Source organism: Anabas testudineus, chromosome 14 (genome assembly GCF_900324465.2).
Source record: "Anabas testudineus chromosome 14, fAnaTes1.2, whole genome shotgun sequence".
Lineage (NCBI taxonomy): Eukaryota > Metazoa > Chordata > Actinopteri > Anabantiformes > Anabantidae > Anabas > Anabas testudineus.
Genome location: NC_046623.1, coordinates 17,470,852 through 17,498,702, shown reverse-complemented (window position 1 = coordinate 17,498,702; position 27,851 = coordinate 17,470,852). Strand labels below are relative to the sequence as shown.

The window sequence follows — 27,851 nt, the reverse complement described above, 5'->3', positions numbered from 1 at the left end:
CATGTGAGCAGCATCAACGTGCATGGACACAAAACGATACAGAATGGAGAAGTATATATAGGTTTTACTTATTAAGCATCATTTTTCTGCAACACACAACAAGTTTCCCACTCAACTAGTTCACATGATGTTTCCTGGCCCATTGTTAAACCACATATGTCCATATACTGCACAAAAACTACCAAAACCAGGAGAGTAACTAACCTTTAACCCTTAATGTCCCCCACAGTGCACAAATATCCTCAATACGAAGGTTTAAAAGTGCACTCACCGTGTCCCGGAGGCTGTCCACCTGGAACCACTCCAGCAGTTTCTTTCCGACCTCCATGGGACTTGACAGGAAGGTCCTGTAGGTCAGCAGGAAGTCTTCGATGTAGGTGGGGTCCACCACTGATGGTTCCTCCACCAGATGCATGATCAGTCGCTCTGGGGTTCCCTAGGGTAAAAAATAAGCGCACATAAGGACACAAATAGAAAACCATACAACAGACAAGGGCAAATATAACACATACAGACAAGCATACAAAAAAAACAGACCCATGTGCAAGCTCAGACACAGAAGCACGCAGGCAAAAAGCACATGCACACAGCAATTTGAATAAATGATGTCAACATTAATCATAAAAGTGACAAGGACACAAACTATAAAGATGCAGCTATTGGACTGAACTGTCAGTTGCTCATCAAACGCAGAGAGACAACAGCTCCTCTATAGGAGCAACCTGAAGCTCTTGTTGCTAAAAATGACATATGTAATATTTAAGACTAAATCCTCGATTTGTATGTCTAATGGAATTTCAATCATTTGTACTTGATATATGATGTCAAAGACAAGTTTGTTAAAGCCACCAGAGCAGAGGTTTCTGGGGGAAACGGTTCATTTGACAGGGAACGGAAACTAGAGAGACATCCACTTTTGTCTGACACAAAAACAACAGAGTCAAAAACAGAAGTGGAAATGCTAACACTTTCCAATTGACTCATCTCCACTGGATGTGTTTTAGAGCCTTTCTTGGAGCGGAGGCCAAGACAATCATTCAAGCCCATTATCCGATCAATACCTGGCTGCTTCCAGGGGCTCGGGGAAAGGATCAAAAGGCCTTGGAGCGTACTGCATTGTAAGGAACAAGAAAATGCTCCAGCAAACACTAATAGTGCTAACGTTGCCTCTAAATGATCAACTAAAAACATCGAGCAGCTGCATTGATGTTTTTGCAAGATGCTGTACAGTATGTGAGGACACGGTCGATTCATAATGAGGTGGTGCTCAAATCGATCAAAGGCATTTCTGTGTATGTAGTACAGACAGTAACAATAGAAAATAACCTAAAGAACTTAGGTTAGGTAAATCTCAATTTGAGATTAAAGATGCTGATTAGCTTGATGTCATGAAGTGTAACCTTAACTGTGGACATTAAACATCCGTGAGTCTGATCTGGGTGTGGAGACATTCGTGAACAAGGTTAGATTCTCTCCTGTGTAAAAGTTGAGCTCCACATGAAGTGTCACTCTAACTTGACCTACGTTTGACTCCAAGTTTGACCTCGAAGCCACACCAGAACCAAAGTGCTTTCTAAAACACCACTTTTAAGTCACTGACCTTGATGACAATGTGCCCCTTCCTGGTCCCGCTGCGATCAAGCTCGCGGTGCTCCTTTACCATCACGATCTCCCCCTCCTCCTCCACCTTGTGCGTGTTCTTCTCCACATGGTTGAGGATGCGCCAGTAGTCCTCCTGGGCGATGCAGACGAACTGGTCGAGGATGACATGAGGACAGCGGGTGAACTTGTAGTAGAGCAAAACATTGCTGTGAACCACACTCGGGTACTCAAACAACAGCATGGAAGAAGCATGAGGGTGAGCAGACAGAGGCATGGGAGGGACAGATGGACGGATGAAGGGAGGACAAACTAACTAAACTTGACTAAATCTAAATAAAAAATACAGAGGATGATCCAAAATCCTCTCAACCAGCCATTTTGAAGAAGCATCCTTTACTTAAGTTTGAAACTGGAGCTAAACTAACTTCCCCATAAGTGACACTGAACAGAAAGCACCAAGACATGACTCTTGGACTCTTGCTACTCTAGAGACCTGTCGCTCGCTGCGCCTCCTTCAACTAAATCATCAATTTCTGCATTTGCTCTACCTCTGCCGCTTCTTGTGCATCTGACAGGAAATGATGTGTGCACTGGAGGAACTGTGTAGTGTGGACAGAGGCTGTTACCACATGTACATGTCAGGCCTGTTTTATTTTTGTCAGCTCATTAACTTCACAACCCACCTGTATGTTAAGACGAGCTTTCTGTGAGAAACTCACAAGGTTATTAAAAAACATGGCCTGAGAAATACACTTGACAACGTACATTAGGCCTGTGACTTCACTAGTAGTCAAGATTCAGTATTTTAAAGCTAAAACAAAAGCAGTATTGTATAGTTCTCTAAATTTAAACTTTTATAACAAATACAGGACAGGACAACCTAAACTCTCTTTACACAATTTAATTGTGAATGTAAACTCATAGTTAAACCAATACTAATAGTAAAAATAGGAAATGAAAGTACGACTTTCTCATTCTTCTTCTGTGATGTAAATTTTTGCACAACAGGAAAATTCTTGCTGTAATTAACTACAACAGCGGAAACAGAGGATTTGTCTAAGTTCATTTTTAAGAGAACTGTGCCAGTCATCAGGGGTCATTAGTGTTTTTTGAACAACTACAGCAGGTTGTCCTAATCCTCTAGTAAATGAACAAAGGCTGTAAATGCCTCCTTTACCTGGCAGTCGTCCCCTTTAGTGCGAACTTCTCCGTTCATGTACTGTTTGTCCAGTGAGGGCGAGATCCCAAAACTGTTGCCCATACAAAGAGTCTCCACTCTTCCCTCTGGGTGGCCGATCTCCACTGCCCCGTTAAGAATAACATACCAGAGGTCGAGCTGCAGACAGTTACAAATCAAACATACAGTATCATTATTTTTTGTTATTTCTTTACGTTAACACACTTTTCTGCAGATAATTCAATAAACTGCACATCCAGGTGTATTGAAACTGCTGGACTAACTGTGGTTTAACACTTCTTTTTACTGACAGTGACATTTAGTACATTGTGCATAATGTGCATTGTGTGAGGTGTGACTATTGTGGTGAAGATGTATGGTGTCTCTAGTGGTGGCTTTTTAAAAAGGAGACCCTGGCAGGCATAAAATAACAAGCCATTCATCCCGAGTGCCTTGGGCCCCCCTCTGCAACTGTAACACATATTTCCTCCTCATTGCATTTTCATTCTCCTGCAGCAAATCTCCAATACTCTCCCTATTTTTCATTTTCTTTCCCCATTAGTTTCTGCTTCTTCCACTCAACCTGTCACTCTCCTTATTTCTCGGTTGGGGTGAATTCGAGTGGGGCAACTAAAGGCGCTTTTTAATGCAATGAATGTGGATCCTGTATGTTTATAGAAGCCTGCAAAGCTCAGTAGATTATTATTTGCTTTCTTCTTGTTCCTAGTCTGCAAATAAAGAAATCTGCTAGTTTCACTCCTCACTCTGACAGTCCCTTAGTGGCTCCCTTTTCTTCCAGTTTCTCTCCTCTGAAGCACTTTGCCTCATTTTACCTCTGTTAAACCACTTTTATTTTCCTTTCACTCTCTCACTCACTTAGCAGAGTGGTGTTCACTTGTGACGGGAGAGAGGGCTTCTTCTATTTGACCTTCAACACAAGCCCACAGAGAGAGTGGAGCAGAGGAGAGTTGCCCATCAACTGACTTGACACAGACAGTATGGAGGCACGTAAATGCATGCAAGCAGCACACACTGCCTATTCATGGGAACTTTCTAATGTGAACTCCTATCCTCCTGAGCATTGTGGCAGTTCATTGCCATTTATCACCCTGTCAGTTCTAATGCTGCTGTGTCTAACCAAACAGCCATGACAGAGCACCCATTTCTCAGGCATGTAACTTAATTAATTAGCTGTGTAGCAGCTCGAGTGATTGAAGGGGATCCTACACTGCAGTGACTTTGCAGATACCACCGTCTGTATGTGAATAAGCTTTGATCACACTGGAAGATGGTGTTCACTGTCATATGCAGTTTCTTCTACATCCTGTCTCATTCTTACCGACTACACACTGCTTCATATTTTCGTGCTTGAGTGTATTTTTTCACACTTTTGTATAGGGATAGACAAAACATAAAATGTTTTAACTAAAATTATATTAATGAACCAATTAACAATCAGCAAAACTTCAGACACATCTGTTTCCTGAATGAATAAACACTAATTTAATTGTTATGGGAATTCAGTGTAATTGTCTTAATGAAGCAGATATCATAAAAACCAAAACATTTTACCTACCATAATTATCCTGTTAGTGGTTAATGTAAGTGGAACATGTACCAAAAGAGGCGGCAACATGACTAAATAATATCTCTAATTACTGCACAAGCCTTAAATGGAGCGGACTTTTATAGAGCCCCTTCACAGTAATAGTCATACGCTGCTTTTTGATTTAATGTGTGTGTTATTAGCTCATTCATACCTCTTGTTTGTCGTGCAGTATAACTGTGCCAGCCTGCTCCACCACCTCAAACACCATGACGCTACACAAGTCCCTCCGCACAGACATGGTCATGTTGGCAAAAGCAGGCAGCTGGTGCATGAACTCCAGTAGTTGTTCTGTTTGGCACAAAAAGAGAAGACGAGAGCAAAGAAAACAGGTTAAAAGAGGAGGGAAAATGAGCATGTATTGATGTGTGCAGGTACAGCACTCAATGATTTTTCCACTGACATATAGCAGCATTTCTTTAGACCTGTAAGTGGTGCTTTAGCAAGCAAACCTTACTCACATGCATCACTAGAGCTAGTGTCACTTCAAATCCAAACAAACATTTTTAACAAACGTGAGAATGGCACAGAGCTTTTTAGACGTCGTCATTACCACATACTGTACAAATAGACTATTGGTCTACTCCATATCTATTTCACCAAATAAAATAAATAATTGTTCACATCATGTCCCTTCCCTGCAGATATTCTGTCTGCCTCCTTTGCAGTACGGCTGAGAAGCAGTGACCCAGCTCCAATCTGCACACTTTGCAGTCTGGCTCAGGAGCTCTCCTTGATTCCCATCGTCACCTTATTCATTACATCTTTTCAACTCCATCTCTTTATTTCTCGTCTTTGGCCTTTAAAAACATGGCTCATTAGGTCTCATTATAGGTCCTTTATCCACCAAAGGAACTTTTCCCAGGAAGAATTTGAGGTACTTAGTTGCTCTACCTCCTTTTCCATCAAATGAATCGGGGTCATGAAGTAACTTAGTCTTAGATACACACTACTCTACTCTACTCTGCTCTCTCGCTCGTTCCTCTAAACGAGCTGAGAGCGTAACCGGTCAGTGATGAAGATGACGAGAAGGCCAGCCTCCCAGCAGGCACGCAGCAGGTCAGGCCTTTACAGCTTCTCCCTGCTCTCTGATGTGGTCACCTTTTCTTCCAGGACTCCACTGGGTCCTGTTAATGAGGTCGACACTCTGATTGCCTGTTTAAAAATACACCCTGGAAGGGCACTGATGTTTAGAGAGCCCAGCAAGGGGTATTTTTGTGAGAGGGGCATTTGTGTGCATTTCCTGTGTGTTTGCAGAATGATGGATGATGTCTGTGAGGGCTGCATCCATCATCATCAAAACAAAAAAAGCAACTGAAAGGGTTCAAAAAAGGATGTAACAGGTACGTCAATGTCAAATGCACCGTTTACAGTGTTTTAATAACCAATATATACATCTTTAAACAAACTGTGTGTCATATTATATCATATTAAACACAAAAGTTCAGGTTTAAACTGACCAATGTCATCATCGTTGCGATCGGCTGGGTCTTTTTCCAGACACTCTCGGACCAGATCTCGGCCCAGAAGAGTGTCTGAAGCTCTCTCCAGATCCTCATCTTCCTCCTCCTCTTCCTCACTGTCCACTGCAGCCTCTGGAAGTCCAGACAGGTCCACATCCCCCAGCTCGCTCTCTGTGGCCTGGCGCAAAGACAGTGGAGAAGGCAGCACAGTGGCTGATAAGTAACAATAGCAGGATATTGTAAATGAATTAATTTTAGATTGAATTAATTTGCCCCAATGTTAGATGTTCTACCATAAAAATATGTACCGGTACACCAGGCCAAGTTCTGCAGTGTGGTACTACCTCTATTTTCAGGGACTACTGTATTTTTATCTGATCGAGGTTTGATGCAAAGCTCGTAAACATTAAGTTCAACGTTCAGACTGTTCAGACATCAAGTCCAACTCATCAAACATCCGAGTTGGGAATCAAGGGTTAACGGACTTATAGTTTTTAGATTTAGGGAAAATATCTTGAGAGGATAACAGCTGTCATATTATGCTGTTTCTGACTTCACAGCTCTTTTCCACCCTTTTTATTAAGATTTTCAGTGATGCATCATCCACACAAAACATGGAGAATAACCTTGGAATGAGCAGCTGTGTCTGTGACCCTGAGCTAAAGAGTCTGAAACCCGGTCCTAAACTAGAAAACAGAGGCAAACAGCCAAATATTTTAATCCAACTATAATAATTCACATTCTACCATATTTCCCCTGTGTAGGGACAGGCAGATGGTTGGCAGTGTGGTTCTACAGGGGCACAGGGGCTCGCAGGTGAGTTGGGAATTGAACCATCAACCTAAAGGTGAAAACAGGAGCTCTCGGGTGGTGGTGCCAGCATTGCAGGCCATCTGTTAGCTCACGCAGGTAGGTCTAAAAACTTAAATATACAGAAAGGTTCTCAGAGCGGAGTTTGATTTTTACAGAAACAGCCTCATTCATCTGTTGCAGCACTTTCATAAGAGGTGAGAACACACAAGCTTCCAAAATAGTTTTCATTACAAAAATAAAAAATAAATTCTTATTGTATTTTCTTTGCTAATGTCTTTTTTTTCCTAATAGCAACAGTGATAAATGACTCACATAATAAATTACTTGGCAGCATAAAGGGGAATAACATTCAGGAATAAATACTTTATGTTCTGTAGTGTAACAAAAAGGGTAAGTTTCAGATAAAATATATTTTTTTCTTTAGCTTCACCTCTGATTTATCAACCACTGGACCCACAGTGTGCAGAACAAGACAAAGGCCAAAGGTGCAGTGGTACATTTTATAGTAGCTGATAAAAGAAAAACACTGAGGATGTTGTAGAGGTTGCTAAACTATTCCAGGAAACTTAGAAAACAAATATATTGAGACAGTGGAACAAAACTTTGGACACAATAACTCCTCAGAACATCCTCTTTTCCTTTAATCCAACACCACTGAAATATCTTTTGGGTGATACAGATTGCAGAATGTCCCCTTTCAGTCCAATTCCCTCTGGTCTCAGAATTTTGAGACAGGAGAGGATTTCTTAGGGATTTTTAGGGACATCAGGTTCCTGCAAGAACCACTGCATCGTAGAATTCTGTGACAGGATAACAGAGACAGAAAAGAGAAAAAGGAAAAGAGGACTGGACCAAGGCTCAGGATGTTTAGACAGAGCAAAGGGAACAGTTGTGAGTCAAGTAACAGTGAAAGAGTGATAGAAGAAGAATGAGTGGAAAAACCCACAAAAACAAAACCAATCTGTTGCACTGACGGCTGAGGAGCACAGCAGACAGCAGGGTCAACTCTTTAAGACAACTGTAAACAAACACTGAGCCAGGCCAGCGACAAGCTGATGGGATCAGAGCCGTGCGATAAATATCTAATCTAAGGCTGAAGAGATCAGGTCTCTGTGTTAAATGTCTGATCCAGGTTGACCGGTCTTATATCAATCCGCAAACACTCACAGGCTGAGGACACAGGACAGCTTGTGGCTGGATCCTGCAACTCATCAGGCTCTGCACACTATCCCTTCATGTTATTTCTTGTCTCTTATATATTAACTGCACTAAAACCTCCTGAGACGTGGTAACAATAAAAGGATCCTCAGACTTTCCATAGGAACTGAACTGTTAAACTGCATCCTTCCTTATTTATTAAGGACCCACAATGATGCTTTGAACAGGTGAAATGGACTCGTGCTAAATGATCTTATTAAAAATCTTAAAATGTGGGAGGAGCCTCTGGAAATGATTAATCTCTGCTGACTGACCACTGCAGCAGAAGAAATTACACCTGGACAGAGCAGGAGTAAATGTTGCTGCATTGTTTTATCGTGCACTTGCAGAGGGGCAAACTGAAGCTGTTAATAGGTGAAACATAACCATAGGACACATTTTAATATCAGACTAGAGCCTCCAAATATTATATATGCAAATGTTCACCCAAAATACAGCATGCAGGCTGTACAGGGGGAAAGGAAACTGAAATAGTCCAGCACACTGTAAAGACTAGTCAAGGCTAAGAGGTAATACCAAAGGATTCTTGGATTTATTACAACACTGGGCATAAGAGGGGTGATTAGAAGTGCCGAGGGATTAAAATGATGAGATGACAGTTCTGTCATGTAGCCTTTTATGGATTATTGATTCACAGTTGTTTAAATACTCTACGCTCAAGAGAGGCCTTTAATTCCAAAGCACAGTGAGATAATTAAAGCTTGGAAATGTCACAAAAGATATAAGAAGAAAGCAAAGTATAAAGACACATCTAACAGAACTAGACAGAAAACAACTTGCACACATTTAAATCTGCAGAACTAAACAGACAACCAATAAGTATTATGTGCAGTTGTATGTTGAGATGATTGTGCAAGACCAAGGAATGTGGAAATGCATATAATACAATATAATGAATGAATGAATAGGCCACTAGCTGGTTTGGCCATGTTTCCAGTGCTGCCTTTAAATGAGAGTGCGTGTTTTAGGGGATACTGTGTGTTTGGTAATATGTAAAACCAAAATCTGAACAACAACTGGGAATAAATGACACATTTCCTGATGTAATTATTCTCTTACTGTGCATGCACAAAGGCTTCCTGAAATTCCTGTTGTGCATCTAACCATGCATAACTGATGTAACTGCATGCAAATATTTCTTAATTTGCCACCACCCCTTAGTGCAAAGTGATTGCTTTAAACTCAGCTACAGCGATGATGATACAGATTCTACACCTGTAGCACAGGTACAGACACAACCTGAAAGGTTAGGTTTATTTCCTGCATGTGACCTTTCCTCCACAGCAGGAAGTACAGGTCACCAGGATGCACGACGGATGCACAATAATTAGCTAAGGGGGGGAAAGGATGAAAAAATTACAAGGGGGGGGTAGTGTGCAGACACATAAGCTTGAGTTAGACAGATGGAATTGGAGCAAATCACAGTGGAGAGAATCCACCATCAGTTAAACACTTTTGCCAGAGACCAGATGTTACGGTAGACAGTGATTTGGCACAGGTTTGAACAGGTTGACTGTAATGTAATGTAATAATGTGCAGCTTTTTTACATTTGACATTTACAGTAAAAGCAAGAGAATACTCCAGAAGCTAAACTGTAAAACAGCCTGAAAACTGATGATGCACTACAGCAACACACATCGATTCTCAAGGTCTTAGATTAAACTACTTTGTTATAACTCATGAGAGGAAATTATTTAAGCAAGAAACAAGAATCCCACCTGGTAAATATCCGATAGGCTGCTACTCCCCGAGTCGCTGGCGATGCTACATCCTGATTGGCTGGGAGGCATGTGCATCACCTGCTGATGGGCATGGTCTGTTAGGTGCATCTTATTGAGGTCAGCAGGAAGCTGCTCAGACAGACAGGAGAGAGACGGAGGTAGAGAAAGAGAGAAGGAGGATATGAGTTCAACAGAGGCAAACATGCAAGTACAAGCTTACAAACACACAAACACACAAACAGCCGATATTATTTTAGGCAGTGGAGAGGTTGGAGGCTGGAGGTAGACTAGGGGCTTCATATTTTTGGAGTAATCTTAACAAAATGGTGAAACTGTAACTCCCAGCAGGGGCTGCTGTGTTAGACATGTCTTTTTATGCAGACAGCTTATGCTATCAGCTGTGTGTGCACACTGTAGATAGACACACACACACACACACACACACACACACACACACACACACACACGCGCACGCCTAAGAAAATGCATCAAAAGACCCAACAAATGAAAGAAAAATAAATGTGTTCATAGCGGTCAGTTTGTTTTGTTCAGGATAAGACGACAATTTGCACAAATCAAAATCTGCGCATCAATACAAACAAAATCAATTTGTTTCTACTTTGTTATCACCTTTTCTGAAGATTGCACTCGCTTCAAAATCCAAATTGCTATGCAAGTTTACGGCAAAGCAGTGAACTTGGTTACTTAAAAAAGCCTGAGCTGCTAGGTTTTAACAGTGCAAGAGGAACTGTATATTTCCACTGACTAATACTGTCTCAGAGACACTGAGTCAGTGGCACACAGGTCAGCAGATCACTACTTCTCACGATGCATATGCAGATAAACACGAACTTAAAATCCAACTTTTTACAGTGGATTTTGGTTGGGGTATTTCACTTAATACACTATGTACAAGCAGCAGAGGATGAAGTGAGACCATTAGGTTTTATCTCCATTTCATGAGCATGTTAACAAATGGACATGGGAGCTCCGGCTGCTCTAGAAGAAAGACAAACCTCCAGGTGTCAAGTCTTACCAGTCTGGATCGGGGTAATGTCAGAGAAGAGGTCCTCCTGCGACAACGGGCCAATCTACAACACACCTCTTCCATCGCCACCAAAGACAGCGTTGGCCGTCCCCACACACACACAAACACTCACAACAACACTTGTACATGGAAAACTGCATCAAGCCAAACTGACGCTTGGAAGCTAGCTGAGACTCCGAGGAACCACAACTACGGTGCCAACATGCAATATTAAAGACGTCAAGTGTGGGGGTGCTGCCCCCTCAGTGCTCTACTCTAATAGGCCTGTTTTACTGTACAACCCCATCGGCACTTATCCCCCCCCCAACACAGTATTGAGGGGTGGAGTTTAGGAAGTTCAGTGACTTGTTCTTAATGTGGCATAATAAATGGGAAGATTCAGTTTACTAATTCATGTACGTTGGATTTACACAAGATTTAGGAGCCTTCACTCATTCACTTGTTAATTATCCACAAGGAAAAACAAGCGTTCAAGATTCAAGTTTTCTGTAGAAAAAAGAAGTTATTTCTGATTATTAGGTAATAAAAATAGTTCTTACACTTTCATGAAACAAATGCAGATGTATAGACATCCAACATACGACTGAAAATGTTTTCTACTTGAGGCTGAAATGATCATTTTGAATGCTTGGGTTTGAGCTCAAACAAAGCTGTGTTGTGGTAATTATTAGTTTTCATTTCTCTGTGGTCGTCTCACACACTCCAAGCCTTCATTATTTTATATTATGTGGTAATTTGAACCAGAACGATTAGAAACAATAGTAACAGAGACTAATGGGGATCCAATAAAATACACAAATAAAAAGGCCATTTATAGTGCACCAAATTTACTGCAATTCCCCAAGCTATCCAAAATCTGAGAGGGAGATGCAAACACTATATACTGCATACTGCAACTATCAGGTACTGCATACTGCAACTATCAGGTACTGCATACTGCAACTATCAGGTACTGCATACTGCAGCCTTTACTACAAACCAGAAATATGAGAAAGGCTCATATTCAGAACCCATTATCGATTATTTCAACATAATACATTGGACCCTGAAGGAAATGAGTGTCACTACAATAAGCAGTACTCTAATCACTGTAGATTTATTTGGACTAATTACACAGGCGAATATGTGACTTTGCTCACCGCTTTAGCAGAGCAGCCCTGCAGTTTCAAACACACTCACACACACACACACACACACACACACACACACTTGCAAACTCTGAAAATGCTTCACTGTACAACTAAAGTACATTTAGCATTTAAAGACTTTAAACATTAATGGAGCTGCTGCCTTTCTCCACCACCCACATCCCTATATAGTAGCATAGCATCCCACTTAAATATTAATATGTCCTGGTTGTTGTTCCGTGCATGTGACAGAGTGATAACTGCGCTATTAGCAACACTTTAACAGTAGGGCTGGAAACTCAAAGTGTGTTACTGTAACATCTATACACACTCTGGCATTAGAATTATTTCTGTGAAATGTGTTTCCCATTAGACCCACCAGTGTGCAATACAATGCTTTAAATGTTCTACCTGTTAAAACATGTTGTGTTATTGACTATGTATTGATTTCTGTGGGATGTAGCAATGATGACGCTCCAATCCTACATGTGACATTCAACATATTCACCAGAATCCACTTGGAAGCTGAACGTGAGTCAAGATAAGTCAAACCACAGAGCCAGATGGGACAGAAAGGAAAAGCTGATGAAGAACAAACCCAGAGAGGGTACCGAAGGGACGACGCCACCTCATCAAGCTCAGACAGTATTTGATCAAAGAAAATAGGACAACAAACACTTCACGAGATACCGTCTGTGAGTTTTAAAGGGGCTGCTCTCAGAAACAGCATCTCCAACACAGCACACGTCACTGTCAACAGTTTAGTTGTCCAGTGAAAGCGATGTCTGACTGTTGGCTGAGAGGAGGTCCCTTCAAAAAGCAATTTACGTAAGTGAAAGGGGACAACAAATATCTAAAGGCAGTTTGAGGCTAATGCTTTCAGAGTAGACAAATCAAAAGGAGTTAGCTGATAGTTGTGAAGTTTAATGTCTGCATCGTGTCGTCTGAGTGACAGCTCTATGGTTCTGATTAACATTTGTGATCTCCTCATATGAGTTATTCATTTGGTTCGTGCTAAAAAGACTAAGGTTAGAGAGAAGGTTAGAGGGGTTACAAATACTGCCAAAACAATTAGATGAGTGTCTGGGTTTGTATTTTGGAGGTTCCAAGGAATTAAATATGTCAAGGACAGTCAGAGGGAGTTCATGTGCAAAGGGGGAAGTCTAGAGAAAGAGTGATGGGGGAAGTGAATAATTGTGGCACTCTCATGGCTCCTATTCACACCACAGACTTAATCACGCTCTAATCCTCTGCTTTCACTCACCCAGCAGGCTGAGCCAATGGGAGGGGTGGGGACCATGTTAAGGGTGGAGAGGGGGGGGTCTCCCATTCTCCTCATGCATTAAGGATGAGAGCTATGAGATTAAATATAAATGTTCAGCTGTACAATTCGATCATGTCAATGAGCGAACACAATCATGGGAGGATGAAGCTGGCTGTAAACATTCGCCGTGGAACAAACAAGCCTTTCACATCACCAGTCGTTTACAGTCTGATTAACTCCAGACAAATGAAGCTACCACTTATCACAATAAGGATGATGCAATATTCAATTCAAAAGACATGCAGCAACTAAACACGGTGAGAATCCATAAGTAGCACAAGTTATCATAACATCGTCTACAAGGATCATAAAAAGATCATAGCACTTCTATGAAAAGGACTTGTTCAGTTCAATATATCCAACACCATGTGACACCAACAAGCTTACCATCCAAATCAAGATCCTTCCCTCCGTCAGGGAGAAAAGCATTTAACATTCAAATGGCCACTCTGCATTTTTTAGCCAACTTTATGACTACATTTGTCTCTCTGTAGACATACTCACGTCCCTGCAAAAAGCAAAACAAGTCAAAACATATTAGGGGGATATGTTCTTTTTCCTTTTTCTATAAAACCTATCTATGTTTCACTTACTGCATCCAATATTAACAATGAGATTAACTAGCTGTGGGCCTGAGTGCTCTGCTTCACCTATTTCCTCGATGATAAAATGGATTATAAAGCAAACACTGGCCATTTGGCTTCACAGTCAAGAAACTGGGCTCCCCAAAGGCATTTTAGTGCTCAGATAATCTTGCTATATTGTAGGTCAAAACATTGAGAGCTGTTTTGGTGCCCAGATTGTTTGGGGACACCTTAAAGATGTTTAATGGGTTAGGCCTGGTCTGTCTACCATTATAGTTTGGGAATTAGTTGGTTAGGGATCCCAGAAGGGGCCACGCCATTAAAATATGAGCAGGATGAAGGTGGAGGCGGTGGTTAGTGCAGAATGTGAAATCAGTTTTAAAGCTGTGGTGCTATTTTGCCACCACACCTTGAAAAAGAAACATCAATTTCGCTTTGCATTAGCATTTAATGATTAAATAGTGGGAAACAGCTGAGACTTCACCGTCTCAGGTGTTTTGAAAGCAAGAGAGACATGCACACAAACAGGAAGATGGATAACAACAGAGACAGACCTGTTTACAGGTACAAGGATACAAAGACAGAGAGGACACGACAAAGATAAAAATAAAAAGATGCACTAAGACGCAAGATGAGAGGGAGAACAATAAATGAAGTTGAATAATAAAGAGGACAAACGGCTTTGCTAAGTAATTAAAGAAAATGTGAGGATGCTGATGAATCCTGATGAGGATGATAATTAAAGGGGCTTCAACAAACAATGACACAAACATGATTCAATGAATATTCATGGACAATGTTGCTGAATTAGCCAAGAGAAAACAAAATGGTAGTATTAGAGTCTTGTTTTAGCTATACACTGTATTCATGGTAAAGGGTGTGCAACAGAAAGGAGGAGGCAGAATAAATGTATTTGTGAGTCCACAAAGACACAAAAACCATACATGAAAGACAGATGGTGGAGTGGGAAAAGCTGTTGGACTGGATTTCTCTGAATTGTGAAAGGAGAGAAGAACAATACACAGCATGACACAATGTGAAACTAAACGAATCAACAAAAACAGAGAGAAAGGTAATAAGTCGCTCTCGTGTAATAATCAATAATCTACTTATGGATTATAGTGCTGAAGAGATAGCACTGACCAACAATGGTATCATTAATCATCCCCCAAGATAAAAAAAAAAAAACCCAACAACCCACTACCGTCTCATTTCTACGGACTGAAAATGTGCACAGGCTGCAGAGTTTAAGGAAGAGTAACAGTTGTGTGTAGCTGGAAGTACCAGCAACCCACTACTCCGAACCCCACAGCTGAGTAAATACAGGCATGAATAGTGAGGTCAGCGGTAGGGTGTCTGACATGAGCACGGTCGGCCTGCAGATGTCAGCAGTGACAAAGTGCCTTGAAGGGGGGCTGAGTAGTACAGCCAAGCAACACAACCATCACTCAAGAATGCAAAGTGTGCGTACTTGCAGGTGCAGTATATGCTGTTAAGTCAAACCCACAATGAAAACACGTTGCACTTTCTAGGCCACTACAGTCATCCTGAACCCTGCAAGAACCTGTTAGAGGTGACAAGTAAATGTATAAGAACCAGGCTTTTAAAAAGAAGCATCATCAAAGTATCCATTAAAGAGTTCTCCCACGGTGGATCTGGTGCATAGTTGTACATTAAAAACAGAGTTAGCTGTTAACATCTGTCTTCGCTCACAACAGCTGGCAGTGAGTGTTGAGTTAGCTCTCGCAGCAGGTTGTTACACCAGAAACCACACCGCAGACAGCAGCAGCTCACCTCTGCACTGAGAAACAAAGTCGCTACTGTCTCGCAGCACACTGAACTTTGCTTTGATGTAACGATTAACTTGACGGCTGAATTTGATTTCCGTTTGTTTTTCTCATTCGTCTGCTCTCTGAGGTGCAGTGTCTCTCTCTTTACTATATATTTTTCCGATCCATCTCACCTCTTCGCTTTAAACGTCTTGCTTATTAACTCCGTCTCATGTCGCTCTCATTACAGCCTCTAGTTTCCCCGTCACTACCTCCACTTCTACCATACATTCTGTCACTTTGTGTGATTTTTTTTTTTTTTCCACTTCATCAACTCCCATTCCTGTGCTTATACGCAGTTCTGCATCAAAGGGGACAAGAAGGAGTGAAATAACTGCAAGAAGCCTCATCAGACGATGCAGGTGAGAACACTGATGCTGCTGTGTGCAATGAGACACACACACACACACACACACACACAGTTTGATGCTCCAGATTTAGCCCTACAGCTCTGCAGCAAGCTTTGATCAATTGAGGCCACTACTGGATCGGTGTAATGCTGTAAAAAAGTGACTTGCAGAGTCTGGAAATGCAAACATCTATAGAATACAATAATATACACACACAAATAGCCATCACATTTGTGCCCACAACAACCCACAGAAAGAATAATAAACTACACAACATCATGCAGAGAAAGAGAGATATGTGAAGTGCATGCTTCTATGGACTCCATTCAGTAAATCGCTCACTGAGCTTATTGAATAGACTCAGCCATGCTCTACTCTATTACTGTCCACAGACAGTTGGATTAAGACACAGTCCAGTGAGACAGATGGATATAGGGAGAAGACGCAAGGACCTGAAGTGAATATGAGACAGAGTGAATGGACGAGTGTAAGAGGAGAGAGTGAGAAAGGTGGAGTGCAGAGATGATTGAGAGTGGATTGAATGTGTGTGTGTGAATGTAGCACAGGGTGAGGCAGAGCATATAATACAGATAGTACTGACAGCGAGAGGTGGAATGAGGATGAAGTAAGAGAGAGAAGAGATGAAGATAAAAAGTCTAAGGAATCCAATTCTACCTCATCTTCACAGCTCACAGCAGTGTTTCAGTGTTAATGCTTGATTTTAATGCATATGTTACGTTAAGATCAGAGTAAAGGTTGGTTAATTGTTTAGTTTTTACCCTTGGGGAATTAATTATGTCCTTATATTATAAACATATGTATGTGTGTGAGAAAGAGAGGAAGTACCAGCTGGAGCAAAGGGAGATTTAATGAATTGATGTTGCAATTGGAGGTGACAACTGCAAAGGCAGACATGCCACAGGGAAAGGAGGGGAGAGAACGAGAAAGAGTGGGTGGGGTTAGCAATGGGGGCACAGAGAACACTCCATGTGCAAGAACGTGCATTTACTTTCCCATCCAGACTTTCTTTGTAAAAGGTGGATTTTAACTGGTAAAAAAAAAAATCAAACCACAGCTGAATACCACTCAGAACAGATGTGGCTGCTCCTTCACTTTGCTTATTAATCTGCTTTCATGCTGCAAATGAGGATTAAACACAGGAAAGGGGATAAATGTGTCTTTTGCACAGGACTAAACACACATTGCACTTCATCATGCACGGAGAAAGAACATTACTAGTCTGTTCAGGAAGCGCATCCAGTCTGAGTCTGACGTCAGTGTGCTGCCTCTGCTGCTTTGCAAGAAGTGTTTGATATTAAAGGGGCAGTCCACAGATTTTACACACGAAGAGTTTAACTACTACATTATTCTGTTTTGTTATAAACGCGCCTGTAACAAAGGTGTTTAAAAGATTTACCAGGCATGACAAGTTTTACTTCAGGAGGATCCAGAGTTTTGGAGGTGCGACTCCACAGAGATCATACGGTGTCTTAGACTCATTTCAAATTAAGGAGAGACAGCAGCAAGCTGGTATTCTAAGCAAGGTTCCTGTTTTTAGCCATGACACCAGTTTGTGCACTAAAGGACAGTTAGACTGATTCTGATTTTGTTGCAAATTAAATGTGACTTTCTCTACAGCACATTTTTAGTAACATATGCTCAAAAATTGTTTGGAGGAGAAAATGTGACACTAATGGCTGGTACCTGAAAGCGGGACAGCTTAAAAGAAAAACTACTTCTTCAAACACAAAGTGGGGAGTCTGCATAGCAACACATTACCCAGGAAGGCTCTCTGAAACACGTTTTAATCTGTTATGGAAATAAACCTGCGTGCTGTGATTTGGCAGGCACTGGTTTGTGAAGTGAAGTGAAGGTTCAACAGTCATTTCCTGGCAAGTTTTTAGCCTGGATAGAAATTGGCTGGACTCTACCGTGGATAAACACACACTAGTTGGCAGTTTTCACACTTCGCTGTGCCAGTATTGTGACAGACGGGATGTTGAACGGCACTGTCACCAGCACTGCCAAGGGCCTGTGACTTTTGCCCCAGTTGTCTGAGAGTGATGCATCAGAGAGATGCTGAGATGGAGACACACAAAGTAGAAAAAGCAAAATATACATGAAAAAAAAAAGTAGCGAGGAAAATGGAAAAAGAGCATGTGTGAATATCTGCAGTTTCTTTCTTTCTTAAATCAATCATGGATTCATTCACAACAATTTTGTTAAGTCAGTTCCACATCAAAATCCTACAAAGTCCTGAATAAACTCATCATTTGTATTTTAGTGTGCACTGCCAAATGTCATTTCCCTCCGTTTCCACTTGTGACTTCACTTGGAATTAAGCTGCAGATCATGGTGCTTCCATGATCTGCAGCTTAATTCCAAGTGTAGTCACAAGTCACTGTTGCCAAAATCAAACGTAAGTCTGTTTAAAACCCATAATATTAGATATAATAATAATAATAATAATAATAATAATAATAATAATAATAATAATATTAGATTAGTTTTTGGTTTTGTAACGTCAGTAAACGACGTTTCAGCCGCACTCACTTTTTGGCTGCATGCTCCTTCATCGCACAGTCTTTACCACTCATTCAGTTTTCTGGTGGTTTACATTGTTAAGTAGGAAATTAGCATGGGTCAGCGTGCCTGCAGAGTCTAGAACTGAGCTTTGGAGGACTGTAGGTATTACAGCCTGGCTTTAGTGGAAATTCCTTCCAGTTGGCATCTACAGATAGTGTTTGTGTGCGTGTGACAGCAGGTAGCTGCCTGAGTCACTGCCAAACAGAGTTGGACGTCTCTGAAAGGAATATTCAACCTGTCACAATGCATCTGCCCTACTTCTGCAGTCACTGTAACACCTAGGGGAGAAATTTTTCATGGCATAAAAAGAAAAAAAGAAAGAGCGTGGGATTTAATCCTTCCTGGCAAACCTCACATCCTTTCTTTCAGTAGGCCTTTTCCACTACAGGCACTTACTGACCCGTAACTGAACCTGCAACCATTGTCTCGGGTTCTGCTTTGCTTTAAAGTTCTGGGAGCTACGTTTCTGCTTCCCTTGGTGAGAAGCACCAAATCATGTTCTGGGTAATCATGGGTGAAGGGGTGGGTGATTGCTGGGCTGTCAATCATACAAAAGCTTCTCTCTCTCTCTTATATATGAACTTCTTGTTCTACAGCTGTTTCATCAGAGGCACAGTTAGCTGCATGCAGGAGTAACGAGCTTTGTGATGGTATATCTGCTCAGCCCAGCCATCAGCAGAACCAACCACGTTTGCTCTACAGGTTGTAATGGAAAAGGGGCAGTACTGACTTAATAAAGGGAGTTTTCCTCTCATCCATCTCCTCACTGTCCCATTTATCTTTTCTTCTTCCACCCCCTCTGTGTTCCTCAACCCCCTCTTTATCTTCCTGCAAGTGGAGAAATATATCTGTCTGGATTACGAATCTACTGTATAAGTAATTTCTGTGAGGATTTGTGATTATTTAATGTTATTTTAATGTTAATTAAAGACCCGTTTTGGATGACGGACAGTGTTCAGTGGCTAAACATGTGAATATGTAACAAATGTATGATCCATCTATTGATAAACAGTGTTTTTGGGGATGAATGCTGGTATTTATTGGTATTTCTAACAGTTCTCTATCAACTTTTTTTGTTTGTGTGTGTTACAGGAAGCTGAAGGGCATCTCTGACGGGGCCCCTGAAGAAGGTGGGCCACAGCCAGGTCTGCTGGATACAGCAGAGAATGCTAAACACTTGGCTTCAATGCTGATATGAATACATTTTCATGCACAGGACACACACATGTGCACATATATATACAAACACATACACCTCAGTACCTCCCAGCTCCCCTCTGTTAACAGATGCTTCCTGCTCCGCAGCCCAACATACTCTACTTCACACAAGCAGTGTGTCCCTGGCACCCCTACAGGTTGACCCTGGGTGGAGGGGCAGCCCCACCCTGTGGTTCTCCTGTGGTGTTTTTGTTAATAATGGATTCTGTTCCACTCGGTTGGCGGACTCACCTCAGCCCAGACGGAGCTGCGTACAAATTCTGTCCGACTGCTTGGCAGGACAGGAAATTAACTTTGCTCAGTGCCTAATCCCAGACTCCAACACTTATCAGACATTTTTTTTTTACCTGAATTAAAAAAGAAAAACTCTTGACCAATAAAAGGAAGACAGAACCAGCAACAGCTAGATATGAGCAGAGTTATTGCTCATATTGTTATTGTGCCTCTCTCCAATAGGGTTTGAAATTATAATTATTTATTTATGCGTGAATGTTTCATGCTGCTGTGTCTCAACTCAACAGTATTTTATTAAACACGAACAAAAAATGCAAAATATAAGAGAAAAATCTAACTCATGAATGAATTTTCAACGTCACAAATTAAAAAACCAAAAACTAAAAATTAATTGGCAAATTAAGAGTTTTTTTTAAACCTTACTATTGTCTGATATTTGTCTTTTTCTCACAAATTACCAAATAGCCAAAGAGCAATCATCTAACCCGTCTTATTTATATATATATTTATAAATGCCCTTGAAAATTATCCAGTAAAGACTCTGGTTCTGCAGGCACATGAGGGGATGTGGATCAATGGCAGTGAGATAATGGGAGCAAGTGAAATTGAAGGGGTGGGGGCTATGGGTGGTTGAAATATCATCACTTGGGTGTGTGTGTGTGTGTGTGTGTGTGTGTAGGGATGGGGGGTGGGGTAGCTCATGACTACTACAGCTTTGGTGGGTGGAGTCTACATACATTATGTGAGCAGGAATGCGTGTGCACATATGTCTGTGTGTGGGTGTTGCACTGTGACAGCAGTGCCTCTGTGAGTGTGTGTCCATCCATTTGAAGTTGTCAAACTACATCTGAGGGCGGAGGTCACATGCAAGTGTGTGTGTGTGTGTGTGTGTGTGTGTGTGTGTGTGTGTGTGTGTGTGTGTGTGTGTGTTCTACATAAGCAGCCTCACTTTCAGCCAATTTCGCCCAGTAATGTTGACCAGCTTGGGCATGTTAATGCATACAAGGCCTGAGTGGGTTTTTCCACTCTAAAAGTTCAGCTAACACAGCTAATGGACAGTAATTTCACCATTCAGGGCAACAACACTGGCCCTTTTATCCCACTGTACACATTAAAACAATCAGAGTACTATTTTCTTCCATTTTAAAGTAAAGTGTGGTGAACTACCAAGCAAACTCCTTTTTCCATCAGCTGTAAGAGATAGGTTGAACTTTTATCCGCTCTCACCATGCTTAAAAAAATCTACATTGATGCCCACAGTCATAGTGTCCTTGAAAGAGACGCTGTTGTGCTCCCAGCTTATTCATTCCAAGTTGCTGTGGACAATTTTTCTTACTTACCTGACTTAAATACAGCATCTGCTGCACTACTATAAACACAAATACTCTGTTTATACAATGGCTTATAGCATTTATGAGGCTTTACAATATCCCAACAATACTATGTTGTGACATACAGTACATATATTTATTAGTTTCATCTTTCAGCAGGACCTTATTCACTGTACATTAAGGATGTTTGCCCAGGGCTAATAAGAAGAGGAAGAATTTAGCAGCAATGTGTGTTTTTGTTTAGGTGGACTGAATAGTAATTTATGGCTTATGGGAGGTGAGTTGGACACAGCCTGGCCTAATGCAACCCATATCGATCTTTATCACCCCTACTTCCTGTGCATATGATATCCTAGACCTCCCTCGGTATGCTAAAAGCCCTCTCCATTTCTCCATTGTTTCTCTCTCCCTGTTCAGTCTTTGTCTCTCTCCCTTTCTACTATTATCTAGACACTTCACCCCCCAAACCCACCACCTCTCTGGGCTCAAAGGCCACATTACCTTGACACCCTGTGCGAGTCCCGTCACTTTGTCAATCAGTCCGTCTGTGGGCCCAAGGTCAGAGTAAATCTGCCAAGGCCAATATGAAAAAGACCATCCTCTAAGTGCACGAAAATGGTTCTGTCAACATATTCAGGCACCAGGGGAGCCACAGCGCAACAAACTAATATTCTTTTAACGGCGCCTGCAGTTTCCATCTCCTCATCTGATGCTGCAAAGGATTACAAAGTGCATTTTATGACTGACAGTTTCTCTTTCTACGACCTATTGACCACAGCATCTTTTAATAAATCAGTGTTCACAGGGGTGCTGGGAACATTTTTACTCGAACTCTACAATCATAATTCAGGTGCAATTACAACAGTTACACAGGAATCTGCTAGTACCAGCTAATTTACAAGCTTCAGTCCCAAGTTGTATCCTGCTGTATCCTGCTGTCCCTCAAATCTTGACTAAACATACTGTATACTGTATGTCCGGTGTGATTTTACCCCCATGCTCAGGCTTTTAGTGAAATCCCAACAATCAAAAGTCTTTATCTGCACTGACATTTATGTATTTTCTTGAGCTCGGAGGTGCTCAGTTCCTAATCAAACCGTCTGGGCATGAAGCCACATTTCTGAGAAAAAGGGTCAATAGACTGCACAGAAGAATAATTAATCTCTTAATTCCACTCAATAGAGGCTCAGCAGTTTAATGTAACCATCTATCCTATCTGATCTTATGATGAATGGTAGGGCAGCAACTCTAGTTCAAACCAAATACAGTATGTGGCTGTTTAAACAGAAGTCTGATCAGCAGATCGGTAGAGAGCCAAATTGAATTTTTCCCCCTTTATTAAAATATACTTTGCACCCTGTGAAATTACTTGTCAAAAAGATCCAAAAACCATTAATTCAACTGGTTCCATCCCGTGTGATTTTATGTGGTGTTCTGTTAAAGAATGACACTTGTATTTGAATATGCCAGACGCTCTTTTTGTCTGTCTGTTCATCTGTCTGAACTGCCTCGCCTTGGCCTTCATGCCCTGGCACTGAATCCATCATGCCACTATAGTTCTCCCCTACCAATGCCTCCAAAGCCCAATTACTATTCAACGCAGCATGGGTCCACACAAACTGATTATGCCAGCAAGGTCCATCGATTGCTGAGGGAAGCAAAGACAGCAGCCTAGGTCAACCCGAGCCTGGACCTGCTGCACTCTGCAGCCACGGGAGAGTGGGTGGCTGGGTATTACAATTATTTTCAATATGAGTTATGTGCTTGTGTTCAGCACAAATTGTCCAATCGGTAAAGATGATTCAACTCACGCTGTTTGGCTCCTTCATATTGCAAATTTGCCAACTTTAAAACAACTCTCATATTTATTTTCAACTTCACTGATAACAACTCTTGATAGGCGACAAGCAATGGGTCTCATTTGGTACAGAAACAGGGAGCAAATATTACATATGAGGTTGCAGATGGTTTTAGAAGGAGCTGGTGCAATTTATGAGACAGGAAGCAACAAATGAGTGAGGATACAGCCCAGCAGGGCAGCAACAGCAGCAGCATCACACTGGCAACAACAACAACAGGCCCCATTATTGATGCCTAAATAATAGATGAGGAACGGGAGAGGGAGCGATGAACAAGGAGGAAAGTATGGAAGAGTTCCTCACTAACAGATGACAGTAGAAGGAACGAGGAACCCAGCGAGAAGACGTCACTAAACAACAAGTAGGTAAGAAAGAGGCGTCCAGAAAGGTGCAAATCATAGAGGAAGCTCGGAAAGTTCAGCGGAGAACACAAGACGAGCCCTCCAGCAGCGGGGGGGCATGAGGTTATGTTCCGCTGGGTTGAGCAGGACGCGATTTAAAGGGACAGTTCACCCATAAACCAAACACAACAAAACAATAAAGTGGCAAGCAAGATGTTGAAAGCCTCCTAAAGACGAGGAGAACCCAGGCAGTACTGTGTTATTTATTGACGATGTAAATAAATGTAGGTTTCAAAGCAGCTCAGTGCCTCAGAGAATAATAAGAAGCCCTACAAGTTCCATGGAGCAGCTCCACTGGCCTACATTTCACCGACTGTCATTTGATGCCAAATCTCTAGCCACAGTCAATATTTCAATAACTTTCATCTAATGTCAGATATTGGAACATGAGAATATGGCGTAGTATTTCATAAGAGCTGCAGTTTACAACTGTAGTATTGAACAAAACTGTCTAAATGGAAAAAAGTACAGCAGTTCAGTTCTCATAGCAATTCAGTATAAATGGTTCACGTCTAGTAAACAAGGCCGTAGAAGCCTGTCGGCAGCTGCAGATTCTCTGCAGGGAGGTGAGACTAAGTAATGCTTATTCATCAAACAACGGCCTGCTCACTAGCTACTTTTAGATTCCTAAGACTAAAAGTAAGCTTGTTCAATTTTCAGACCATAATTGCAGTTAGGCTAACTAAACCTCTTTCCTCAGTGCAGAGCGGCTGTAAACCACTGGTGAATCATTCATGACAAATTCTGGATCACTGCAGTGGAGAATATCACCAATCCCAGTGCAAAAGTCCAACTTCTACAGAAAATAAGTGAGTGTTACTGTGAGAAGGCAATCGAGAAAACTCCTTTTGGAATAAGAAGCAGATTCTCCATTTTACTAATTTCTGGCGTTTTTTTCCTCATTCAAATTTCTAATCAAGCTTCAAGATTTGTTTTGAAACCTTTATTTTTCTTTCCATACTCTTCCATCCTCAAAATCCTAGTGCATAAATTCCCCAAACCCTTCCAGAGAACTTAAATCCATCGACAGACCACCCACACTCACTCTTTCCTTCTCTTCCCTCTAACCCAACTGTGGTATTTTGATCACTACTCTAACTCCAGACAGAGCAAACGTTACCTAATGGGAGGAAAAGGGAAACTTAATTAACCTTTGCAAAAGGTGGGCTCATCACAGACACCATCCAATTAACTATGGACTTCAAACGGGCCACGCTGGATGAAACCTCAGTGACTTTAGACTGAGGACAAATTAGCAAGACTCATAAAGCGAAGATGGACCAGTAATAACATACAGATACAGTAGTTCAAGAATAAATCTGACACGTAACAAAAAGCAATTATAAATCGCAGTAAGTGGACTGTAAATAACCTGCAGAACGGTGCTGAGGAGGTTCAGTCCCGAACAGAGCCGGATGAATAAACCACCTGCTATCAGCTTATTGCCTCTGTATTGGGATCTGTGTTCTGTTGTTGAATATGCTGAATGTTTAAGGTCATTTTTTAATAACCTCTTAACTTGGGCTTTTATAGACATTTAATAAATAAAGGATTAAGCTGCACATGAATGGATAATGACTATTATATTGTTAGATGGAGATGAGTAATGTATTTTACACTACAGTATGTTCTGACTGTGTGTGGTACAGATTGATGTGCCATCTTAAACTTAACATCTTCACGCTTTATCGCCTTTCATCTCCAGGGGCCTAATTATTACTTATTCTACTAAAAGCACACACACATACATGATGAAGACAAACATCTCTGAGGCTTTCAGCACCCAGACAGACACTCCCAAAGGGACACACACACAGGGATCTATCTGACAGTTATTCTGCTAGAACAACCAATAAGCCAGCAGAGCAGAGGGGTCTTAGCATGTTGTCACACAGCAGATTCTACTCATCTTTTGTGAATCTCAGACTGGACAATGAAACATTAACCATAAACGGTGACATGTCATGCACAGTAGCTCCTTATAAAGTCAAGAAGTTCAGCAGTATCTGGGCTGACTCTGGTAGACATAGCTGCCATAAATCAGCACCAGCCCACTGCTGAGTGCGGGGAGGTAATAGACTGGACAGATCAGATTACATGTACACACTGTCAGATGTAAAGACAAACAATGAAACATGCAGAATTGGACATTGGTCGCCATGGTTACAGCAACATGTCATTGCACAGACGGGGGACAAATTATTTCACCTAGGTTTTATCAATTTCATATAATATTATATATAATATTTATAGATATACGCTATAATACCGCAGCCATATTCACAACCTGTAACCTGTGATCTTTGCTCACCTCCAAATAAAAGACTGTCAACAAAGTAAAACTAAATGGTTATTTGGGTTTCGAATAACATTTTTTGAAACCCTCATATCAGTGTGTCCCCTGGAGAATAAGTGTGGCTTTTGCAGCTGCTAGGAATAATCAAACATTGGTGCAAAGCCAGATTTAAAAAAAACCTCCTCACATCAGAGTTCTTCAGTGACCGCAGAGAGTTCAGTGTAATGCTGCGATATTTAGACTGCAATCAGTTGACTAAACACTGTATAAACAAGAGTAAGCATGAATACAAGGCTCTTATTCATACAGTTCCACATATAGATACAAGATACAATTGCTTTTTTTTGTTTTAAATTTCATCCAGCCTGTAAAAGGCTTTGGCATGGCTCCAGCAGCTATCAGTATTTTTCAGAATACAACGGTTAAAATTCAAATTAAAGAAAGAGGCAGGGCATGCACGCTTTTATTCATCACATGCATATAAATCAAGCTAATTTTCTCTCATCCCCACCCTATCTCGTTCTGTCAGTAACATCACACACACACACACACACACACACACAGAGGCGGCACCATCCTATGCCAGCGGCACGGGCCAGAAAAGGGATTACGACATCGCTTACTTTGGAGGACCACGGCTGCAAGCAGTTGGCATAGCAACGGACCAGGAAAGCCATTTCTACAGGAGGGAGGGTGCTACAGAGAGGAAGTTTCCCCTCGTTCACCAAGAGATGATAAAAAAAGAAAAAAAATTAATAAGTAAAAGAGGAGGGCAGCGGCTGGTGCTGATGTCTGTGGTGCAAAACGAGAACTGTCCAGAAAGGTGAGTCTTTGAATAGAGCAGTAGGAGGCAGAGGATTGACTGTCAGATGTCAATACAGAAAGAGACTTTAAGTCAAGGTAGATCCATTTATATGTCACACTTTCTGCGCTCTACCAAAGGACAGCAACACTCTGGGAATCTGCAGAACATCCAAAATTAATTCCAAACACAAAAGAGGTTGCAAGAGAAAGGAGGGAACATAAAGCCGTGTAATTTAACATCCAAGTTCCGTAGATGTATTCGTTCTGCCAGTAGAAAGTCTTTTCTGTCTTCTCTCAGATTCACTTTCCTTCTTTAAAAAAAAAAGAAGTGGTCCTTCTCCTCAATAGATGAACCAGCCCTGGATGGAAAGAGGAGCTTGCCTGTGCATCTGCAGCCCCCTGGGAAGATGATCTCGTCTTGCTTAAAGTCGTCCAAACAGTGCACTCTCACCTCCCAAAAGCTTGGAACATTTGACTGCAGCTTTCCTCTTTTCCTCAATCACTACTACAACTCTTTCTACAGAGCTTCAGTGGTGCATGTGTGCCCAGCAGTGCAGCTCCATGGCAGGGGACAGAGATCCCGCTCTCGCACCCCCAGTTTCAAGCTCTCATCCCTGGCTGGCGCTCACACCTCACGCCGGCATTCCTCTTCCCCCTCCCACCCTCGGGAAGAAGCTACCATGAATAGGATGCTGCGCTGTGGAGAGCAAGCCGCTAATGGGAAACGGAGGAGAGAGTGAGAGGGAGGGAGGAGGGAGAAGGGAGGAGAATCCAGCTGAAAAAGAATGACATCACCTGTGCAGTGAGAGAGAGAGAGCGAGAGAGAGGGAGAGGGGATGGGAGGTGGCGTGGATGAAGTGAAAGCCAGCTGGGGGAAACTGCATTAGATGGATTGGCTGCTGAGCAGATGTGAACGACAGAGAGATGGACAGAGAGGGAGAGGGGAAGAGAGAGAAAAGATGAGAGAGGGAGCATCTTTATTGATCTGCTGGAAACATAAAGCTGAGTGTATTGAGGCAACCCCATTGCTTTTGTGAACATGCTGCAAAAAAAGGGGGAAGAGCATAAATCACAGAGCCCCTATCAGATAAAAGGACAGACGCCTGTGGTGTTTTTGTAAATGTGAATATGTGACACAATAGCCCCCTCTAAAAAGTCCCAGTCTGGAGGATTTGACACGTAAGAAATCACTTCATATATTACAATGCAAAAAAGTCAAGACACCAAATGTGTACATTACTATCCTCAATCATCAAGAC

At 41.7% G+C, this 27,851-nt stretch overlaps 1 protein-coding gene across 7 annotated transcripts in view; it reads right to left on the bottom strand.

Annotated features, from left to right (window-relative positions):
• The window catches only part of rapgef6 (Rap guanine nucleotide exchange factor (GEF) 6), a 106,156-nt gene that overhangs the window by 28,582 nt on the left and 49,723 nt on the right, over positions 1-27,851 (bottom strand). For all 7 annotated transcript variants that reach the window (XM_026370410.1, XM_026370411.1, XM_026370412.1 and 4 more), the window contains 6 exons: positions 9,599-9,730; positions 5,846-6,026; positions 4,540-4,676; positions 2,780-2,938; positions 1,601-1,753; positions 272-436 (listed from right to left, as the gene is read on the bottom strand). In XM_026370410.1, coding sequence (XP_026226195.1) covers positions 272-436; positions 1,601-1,753; positions 2,780-2,938; positions 4,540-4,676; positions 5,846-6,026; positions 9,599-9,730 — 927 coding nt within the window. The remainder of the gene's footprint in view (positions 1-271; positions 437-1,600; positions 1,754-2,779; positions 2,939-4,539; positions 4,677-5,845; positions 6,027-9,598; positions 9,731-27,851) is intronic.